Source organism: Cetorhinus maximus, chromosome 7, assembly GCF_964194155.1.
Source record: "Cetorhinus maximus chromosome 7, sCetMax3.hap1.1, whole genome shotgun sequence".
Classification (NCBI taxonomy): domain Eukaryota; kingdom Metazoa; phylum Chordata; class Chondrichthyes; order Lamniformes; family Cetorhinidae; genus Cetorhinus; species Cetorhinus maximus.
This window is the reverse complement of record NC_135885.1, coordinates 53,153,756-53,163,156: the sequence shown is the minus strand read 5'-3', so window position 1 is coordinate 53,163,156 and position 9,401 is coordinate 53,153,756. Positions and strand designations below refer to the sequence as shown.

General features: G+C 39.3%; 1 protein-coding gene across 3 annotated transcripts in view; it reads right to left on the bottom strand.

Annotated features, from left to right (window-relative positions):
* Positions 1-332: 332 nt before the first annotated feature.
* LOC144682466 (solute carrier family 35 member F2-like) overlaps positions 333-9,401 on the bottom strand; it is a 54,911-nt gene continuing 45,842 nt past the window's right edge. For all 3 annotated transcript variants that reach the window (XM_078544866.1, XM_078544867.1, XM_078544865.1), the window contains exons 7-8: positions 6,601-6,755; positions 333-620 (exon numbers count right to left, since the gene is read on the bottom strand). In XM_078544866.1, coding sequence (XP_078400992.1) covers positions 405-620; positions 6,601-6,755 — 371 coding nt within the window. In that variant the 3' untranslated portion in view covers positions 333-404. The remainder of the gene's footprint in view (positions 621-6,600; positions 6,756-9,401) is intronic.

The following is a 9,401-nucleotide window of genomic DNA, read 5'->3' as shown; positions in this document are numbered from 1 at the left end:
GGCTTCCAGTCACAAAAACAACCTTCAGCCATCACCCTCTGCCTCCTGCCACTGAGCCATTTTGGATCCAATTTGCCAAATTGCCCAGGGTCCCATGGGCTCTTCCCTTCTTGACCAGTTTCCAATGCGAGACTGTCTAAACTTAAACCAATGGCTGAAACAAAAATGAAGTTCGTTCCTGTGCAACCAGTTAACAGCCGTAACATTTACATGGAAAGTTATTTTTGAACCCCAAATGTTTTTCTGTAATACAACTATGTCTGCACAATATAAAGAAGAATTGTTGCCTTGTGTTTATTAAAAATAGGAAACCTGTTTATTATTTAGGTATTTTATTGTATCAGCACGTAAAGAAACAAAATGTGTTCAAAAACACTAAGTTATGAAGAGTCCTTAAGGACCCCTTATAGCTGCATAGCTGTCATCACAGGATAGTCTCTGGAGGTAAAGTAGATAGTAGGTTCTTGGGTATTGATGGCATTTACTGGAACAGGGTTATCAAATCTACAGGATACAGTTTGTTGTTGAACCTGGACTTCAGCTGAGAGTGTTGGAGTGGAATTGTAGAGAATAAATCCAACCATAATGATTACAAATGCCAGGATATACAATGCTGAAAACTAATAACAAGAAAAGAATTGAAGGTACGACTGTTCAGAGGTTTTTCAATTGTTTTGTTTTAATTCAGTATAAGTGAAGCATAATGACGTAAAGCTCTCTCATACCTCAAACTATTTTTCAACCTAATAGCAAAGCGATACAAAATCTGAACTTCTGTATCTGAATATCACTGAAAAAAGAGACAAGTAGAAGCTTTTTGTCTTGCACTCATCAGGACATTTGCAAGAATACCAAATGTAAAAGGAACAGCAGTTTATGCTTCATGAGAAGAGAGTGCTGATTGGTGGGCAAGTGGACCATGGTTGAGGCGCTGCCATGGAGAATGCACCAGATAACTGATGACTGACAGTTAACTGCAAAGCTTTGTTTAAATTCAAACCTGGCATTGCTCTGGGGAATGAACCAGAGAATGGCTGTTGCCTATCTTGTTCAGTTGGAACAGGCACAATGTGTGTATATGTTCTTTCTGTCTGCAAAGTACAAGGCTCTATGTATTAGCATATGTAGCTTCTAGCATGCGTAAATGCGCCACACTGTGAGCCCAACTGATAATCTTAAATTGGTTGTCAGCACAACACGAGTGGTGTTCGTCACTAACAGGATGCTGTTATCAAGCTAAAAAGATGTTCTGTCTATCACACACATAAAGAATGAGATATATGAATTTCAGTGCGGGTGTGATGCTAGGTATGTAGGCTGTACATGTCAAACAGCATGTCCCTTCAGTTGTTCACAATAGGCAAAGTACTGACCGTACCTAACCAGCCTGTGCTTGCAAAACTCAAACAGTGTCCCACATTAAATGTGATTCCGCAATTGGACAACATTTGCTAAACAACCCTGAATGTGCTAAGAATTATGTTGACTGCCGATTAAGATTATCAGTCAGGCTCGCGGTGTTGCACACTTACACATACATATATTAATACACAGAGCCCTGTATTTTGCAGACAAAAAGGACATGTACACATTGTGCCTGTTTCAACTGAATAAAATAGGCAGTAGCCATTATTGGTCCATCCCCAGGGCAATGCCTTGACCAGTTGGAGTCAACCTTCCTGGCTTGAATTTGAACAAAGCTTGGCAGTTGACTGCCAAGCTAACTGGTGCATTCTCCATGGCAATGCCTCTACCAATCAGAGTTCACTTGCCAATCAATCAGCACTCTCTTCTCGTGAAGTATAAATTTTTGTCCCCTTTACATTAATTCTTGTGAATGTCCTGATGACTGCAAGACAAAAAGCTTTGACATGTCTTTTTTCAGCGATACTCAAGTTCTGTACTACCAAATGACTAACTCTATCTGAATTCCAAAAGCCATGTGAAATGAGATTTTCTTCACGTAGGTGTAAATCTAACTACTTAAATTTAGAAATTAATTTGTTTGCAGCCTGAGATTTTTCAGCATATGATATTTTTAATATACGTGCATGAGAATGAGGAATTAAAAATGTAATGATGATTATTGTGCAATACTATCCACCCACAATGGACACAGCTGGGAACAGTTTGTAGAACTACCCTTTATCTGTTATCTTTAAAAAAGATACAAAAGAGAATGTTAATGTTAACCTTTCATATTAGTTGACTGGTTGATGTAAAAGCAGTATATTAGGCCAAAGAAGGAAGCTGATGTTAATCACAGTAGTGACTCAATATTTTTCTTTGGTTCCCATAGCATCCTCCTACATACTGCTATCAGGAGACACTAACCTTTGCACCATTCTGCAATTACCCAACCAAGAAAATAGCCTGAAAGCTGTTACTGGAGACTTAGGACAGCACTAGCTTTCAATGTTGTGCTTTGTAATCTGTAATTACCAATAACTATTGCCAGTTGCAACTTGGAACAACTGTATGATCTTTTATCAAAAAGACTTTGCAGATAAATAAGCTTTATCCAAATATATGGGACTGCCCAAAACTGTTATGGTTACATCAAGGTTAAATTGACTAATACGCACAGAATAACTGTAATTATGCCATATAATGATGTTGTGACATCATGAATTGTTATTTAACAATTATTGAAACTTTGGTTACTTTATTAAGAGCTCTCAAATGAACACATTGTTAATTTTCAAAGAAAGAAATATGTATGAATTTAAATGTCACTTATCAAATTATCACATATTAAAGAGGATTTTTTCTATTTTTGCCTCAAATTTCTTTTCTTACCCTCCAATTTTTTGCTTTCCCAGTGCATTGCATGTGATGCTCGCTCAATAACTATTAATGAGCTAACAGTGGTAAACTCTCGAGACTGAACCGATGATGACTAGATGGAGTTTTCTCTCCTGACAATCCCACCCATCCACTCTCCTCACCACAGCCCCCCACCGCCCCAGCACTCCCAGGAAGATGCCTACTCGATGTTTAGCACCTCTCCACTGCAGCCACAATCAGGAAATCATTAAAGGCTGGAGTATCCAGTTGTTCCATGGCACAGCATATGTAAAATTTCTCATTGTGTCATGCCTTGCTTGTTGCTTTGCTAAGTACCTTTTTTAAAAGTGTCTGAAATGTCAGCTTTTTAGACAATTTAAGAAATGCCAATTTAAGCAAAACTTTGGAGGGGTGAAATTCAGGTGCTCTGAATTGAAGAAGTTATTGTCCATAGATTGCAAGTTGATGAGCTGTCATGGCTGCTGAGCTGGACTACCAGAGTGCAGAAAATTTGAATTCACTGATTTAAATTTTGAATTGGAATCATGCTTTTGGTTTCTCCTCAAGAATGGAACAATTGTTGCCAAAAAGGGAGAAAAGGATAAATCGATTTTACTATTGACCACACAATCTAGTATGAGGCATGCTCTCTTAAGATCCATAATCTGAGTTAAAATCAGTGAGAAATTAGAAATATAAGGATTAATTCAAGGACAGTAAATAGATTTGTTAATGAAAAGTCGTGGTTGATAAATGTAATGGTCTTTTGAAAAATACACTGACTAAATGAAAGGTATATGTGGATTTTCAAAAGACATTCAAGAAGCTGTCTCACAGGGAATCTTGTTATAAAAATTCAGGCCTATGGTAAAAGAGGAAATATTAGTTGACAGGCAAGAAACAGATAAGGTAGATAGATATTGTTCAAATTGAAGAAGGGTTGGAAGGATCAATGCAGGGCCACCTTTTGTTTTCAGTATTTATAGACAGAAGTAGGAGGCTTGGCAGGCAACAAGCAAAACTGTAAATGACTTCAGGAAGACAGGTGAGTGAAATGGGACGGGGACTGGTTGTGATGGGTTGGCTACTATTTAACAAGGATAATTGAGATATATTTTGAGAGGAACTACAAGAAATGGGAGTATACAGTCAATGGTGTGGAAGAACAGAGATCTATGGTTCAAATACACAATCCCTGAAAATGTGAGCACATGTAGAATTATTTTTAAAATACCAATAGCATGTTGGGTTGTATGTATGAAGCATAGAATACAGAAATAAAGCAGTAAAGATAAACTTATGCACCTTGGTTAACCCATACTTAGAAAATTGTGAGCAGTTTTGGGTACCCACCATAGAAAGGACATTAAAGCCATAGTGGGCATATAGCATAGATCGACCAGAATGATAAACTATAGGGATGGAAAGAGACCTGAAATACTGGGACAATTTACAATGATGTGAATACTAAGTGTGTTTAATGGATATTATTTTAATTAGCAGGGATTATGTTAGTGTGAATAGGCAAACACTATTTCCTCTGGTTGGGGAGTCAGTAATGAGAAATCATCAGTTTAAAATAATTATTACAGATGTTAGGAGAGATGCCTTGTTAGAAATGTTAGAGCATGCATACTTTGGAGACGGAGTAGTTAGGGCAAAAACCATTATATCTTTTCAGGAAAAAAATGATAAATATTCACAATAGAGGAAGAAGCAGCACTGTGAGGAGAGTGCAGGGCAGTGGATCGGACACAATAGCTGAGGTAGGCTGTCTTACTGCAAAGCAAAGGAGAGACCTTCATGCTTTAAGTTCTTTGAGGAGTAGTTAAAATTATTAAACCCTGTGACTATGACACTCACCTTGGATCAACAGAGGAGAATGTTTCCTGAATACTGTTACAGGTCCTTGGGCAAAGGACATTACCATGGATTTGAATAAATTATTCCATGCCAACTCTAATTAGGTTTGATATCACAGACATGCAAAACTAGAAAACTAAAGCAAACTGACAGCCTCCCAAAAATGCTGATGGAGCTTCCCAAAAATTGACAGCTCGAAAGAAACTATGAATGTAGGCCAATGGAAGATACAGTCAAAAAGTTAGGCTGAGTGAAGCAGGATGAGGGTTTATCACTAAGCTGCAGGCATATGCAACATTTCATCACTTTTATTGTAAGTGCTGAAATCCTGCATTTTATGTAGGCATGCTTCCCAGAACATTTAGATTTTTAACACCTGATATCGTGCATCTATTGATATTTTGGAGCTTACTGTGAAACTGAATCTCAGTATAATTGCTTTTCACTGCAAGTAAAATATACCATGGGCAGAGTTTTGCCCTTGGCATGTGGGATCGGTGGGCGGGGGTGGTCAGGAAACCAACTGCCGCCCGCGATCGACAATGCACTGCAATTTCACGCGGTGGGCCAATTAAGGCCCACCCAGCGTGATATGCGAGCAGTAGCACTGAGCGCTGCCTGTGGGGGTAGGAGAGGGAAGAGTGCGAGCAGGCCTTCTGCGAACTTCGTGCATGCGCACAAGAGAGCACTGAATAATCTCCCTGAGGCACAGAGCTGCCTCAGGGATATGAAGAAGATATTGAAAAAATTAATAAAGAACAGAAAATGTCATTAAACATGTCCCCTGATGTGATTCTGTCACATGAGCAGGGGAATGTTTTTAATTCAAGTGTAAAATTTTTATTTGCTTTAGGAAACCTCACCCCGTACGTGGATGAGGTTTCCCAAAAAGTGCAAAGGCGGCTTGGCCTTTTCGCCTGCCTGCCAACCATAAGGTTGGACGGGCAGCATAAATTTGAATTTAATTACCTTTTTAATGGACTTAATAGGCCTTTTAATTGTCAGCGGGTGCGCTGCCGACTCTGGCGTGTGCCCGCTGAATGAAATATCGCAGGGTTGCGTGATGACGTTGGGATGCTCGCCTGACGGCATCACGCCTCATTTTATGCTTGACCAGGCGCACGCCCACCACCCCCCTCCAAGCTTAATATTCTGCCCCATAATTCCAACCCCTATCCTTGTTTTGTTTCTGAATTTTGCTATTCCACAAATACTGTGCTAGTAATTATCAAATAATGCCGGCTCATGCATTCACGAAAGAGATTATCTTTATCTCAAAACAAAACAGCTCTATCCAGCATTGAAGGAAATAAACTTCATAGCCACTCTGGAAAATTTCTTTGAGGAAAATAAATAATTTTAGAAGCTGCATTTTATCAATTTATTCATTATTTATACCTTCTTTGGGGATGAAGGTTAAATTAACATCTTAAATGGAACTCTCAGAAATTAACAACTCATTTAAAATTGCTGAAAAATAGAGAGATGCTGTAGAAGCTTTGTCTTGCCCTCTTCAGGACAAACGCAAGAATGCCAAACTTCAAAGGAAGTAACAATTTATACTGCATGAAGAAAGAATGCTGATTGGTTGAGGCATTGCCATGGAGAATGCACTGGGGAACTATATTCAAAAAGCCACAATGCCTGCACATGTTCCTTTTGCCTGCAGAGGACAGGTCCCTCCAGAGAGGTGCAAAAACTCAGGAAGTTGTTAATGGATCTACTAGTGGCCAGCTAAGATCACTCAAAACATTGGAGCAGGTAGACTGCCTACCCTTTAGGGCACAACCATCACATAACTGGGAAAGACCAAATCAAAGGAAAAGAAAAGAGCCCTTAAAAAAAAAGAGAGGAACATGTAACCCAACCAAAATTAAAGAAAATTCAATGCAGAATATTCTCCTATGTCCACCAATTAACTTACTAATTTTTTGTTGGATGGCTGCTCACCTTGAAGTGGAACAAGAAAATCCCAAAGAAGAGGCTGTAAAGGTCCGCGGTCAGGATTGCAAGATTGACTGAGGTGGCATTGCTGAGCTTAATCACAACTGGCAGGAAGCTATACCATCCAAACATGCAAACAGCAAATGCAGTGAACAGTAATACTGTAAGGAAAAGAGGATATGATTTAAAATAAATGTTTAAATCTAATCTTGAACTATTATAACGTATGTCTTATGTAGTCAGAGTAGATACAATCATTTAGCAGTGTTTGTTAGGCTCTTTCCCTATTTTCCTTGTTTCTCATTTCGAAACAACCATCAATTGGTTCTCTTATTAGCAGAGTGGAGAGAGTCTGTGTAGTCATTACTGTTTCTATCAGATGACCCGACTATTCAATGGTTCAAATTGAAATTGATTGAATATTCTACTAGTCTTTATTCCATAACAAAATACTGCTGGCTTTGCTGGGAACACACAAAAGACTTTAGCACCAATTTTTGTACATATCAGAAATATGATTTCAGACCATTAATGGTCAAAACAAGAGAGAATCCAGCCATCTCCCCTTGACATTCAATGGTATTACCATTGCTGAATCCCCCACTATCAACATCCTAAATTTACCTTTGACCAGAAACTGAACTGGACCAGCCATATAGATACTGTGGCTACAAGAGCAGGTCAGAGGCTGGGAATTCTGTGGAGCGTAACACCTATTGGCTCCCCAAAGCCTGCCCACCATCTACAAGGCACAAGTCAGGAGTATGATGGAATACTCTCCACTTGCCTGGATGAGTGCAGCTCCAACAGCACTTGAAGCTCGACATCATCCAGGACAAAGCAGCCCGCTTGATTGGCACCACATCCACCACCTTCAACATCCACTCCATCCACCACCGATGCACAGTGGCAGCAGTGTGTACCATGTCGTGCAGTGCAGCAACTCACCAAGGCTCCTTCGACAGCACCTTCCAAATCCGCAACCTCTACTACCTAGGAGGACAAGGGTATCAGATGCATGGGAACCACCTTCTGCAGGTTCCCCTCCAAGCCCCACACCACCCACCCACACTTGGAACTTTATCGCCATACTTTCATTGTCATTGGGTCAAAATCCTGAAACTCCCTCCCTAACAGCACTGTGAGTATACCTACGCCAACATGGACTGCAGCAGTTTAAGAAGGCAGCTCACCACCACCTTCTCAAAGGCAATTAGGGATGGGCAATAAAAATGCTGGCTTAGCCAGCGACACCCACGTCAAGTGCAAGAATGAAAATAAAGAACATTTTGGGCAGTGTACTGTGAATTTCTAATATACATTGTCAATAAACAAGGTTCATAAAATTACCACTGTTATGCATTACATTTGCCAATTTAAAACGCTACCTTTAGGTTGCCTCATATTGACTTTCCAGTCACTGTCTCTTACTGATCCACCAAAAGAAGCATCGAGCTCAATCAGTGCATTTTTACTTCCAAGGTACCTTCTGTTCTATTTATTTAATGCTATTTTCCAGGCAATTTTTGCAGTTTGTAGACTCGACAAATTCAATCAATACAACCTATCTTTTGCATTACAAAATGCCAACCACCACACATAAGTAGCTCATCTTGCTTTACAAGATGAATTCAAGTGTCTTCCAGCATTTATAACCCCTTAATCTCTGCAATTTTTATTGAAGTTTTTTTTTAAATCTGACTGGCTTTGGCTCTGTATTCACAGCATAAAAAGGCTTGCGAGACACCCTAACCAGTGTGTGAATCAATTAATGTGTAGTGTTTAGCTATTAATGAGACAAGTTATCAAATTGATCATTGTTTACAATCTACCAACAGGGAATGTTCCACATCAGGAACCTAAATGTTGTTACTCAAATGCAACTGTCACTTTCCCAAAATAAGAACCAATTGTTCTGAGAATATTGATCACAGGCAAGTGACAATTATCTGGTAGAAGGCAAAAGTGATTGAAGGACTTACATTCTCTTTAATTCTGGAACTGGTTCAAGAAACAGTTCTGTACTATCAAACGAAGCTGCCAATTCCATGAAATCTGCCCTTTCTCCATTACGGAACAGACTCCAAACTGAAAACTAACTGCGCACTTTTGAAATTCATGGTCCAAGGCTGTATTCTGGCTTTGGTTCTCTCTAATGACTGGGGAAATTCTGTATTGTTCAGTGTTGGGAAAATTGGCAGGCAAATGCCCTTAACTTGATGATTCCTGGAACATATGATATCCTTCATCTCCATGGTCGCATCCATATTTGCTGCTGAGGGTACTGCTCTATCTGGAGCGGTCAACAAAAAACATTTCTTTAATGAGTCTTGGCACTTAGGAAAGCAGCAGTATCTCTGAAAGTGTTGTTATGTCATACTAGAAAAGGACATTGGAGAAACCCTGGTTTTCCCAGAGAGGAAAGAAGCTTAATTGTTGACAATCAGAAATTTACAATCCACGTGCAGTTTTTCTATAAAGAATTAAGCTCTTATTTTGATTTGTTTGTGTCTTAATGGAACATCATTTTGTGAAATGCTGTAAAGCAAGACCAGAAATTCCATGTATTCCTGACGTGGGTAATTTATTTGTCGCATCAGTTGTTCAGTTTCCCTGCAAAAACAGCGACTTCAATGCCTTGACCTTTTAGTGCAAAATTTGGATACTTGCGCAGTAAACTGAGCAGTAAAAATTAATGGGATTTATTGTGATAACGACATTATGGCAAGAGAAGTAATGATGATCTTGACAGTAGTTTTACACTCTGATCCCATCTGCCTACTCTAGGCAAAGGGTTTTCTTGGTGA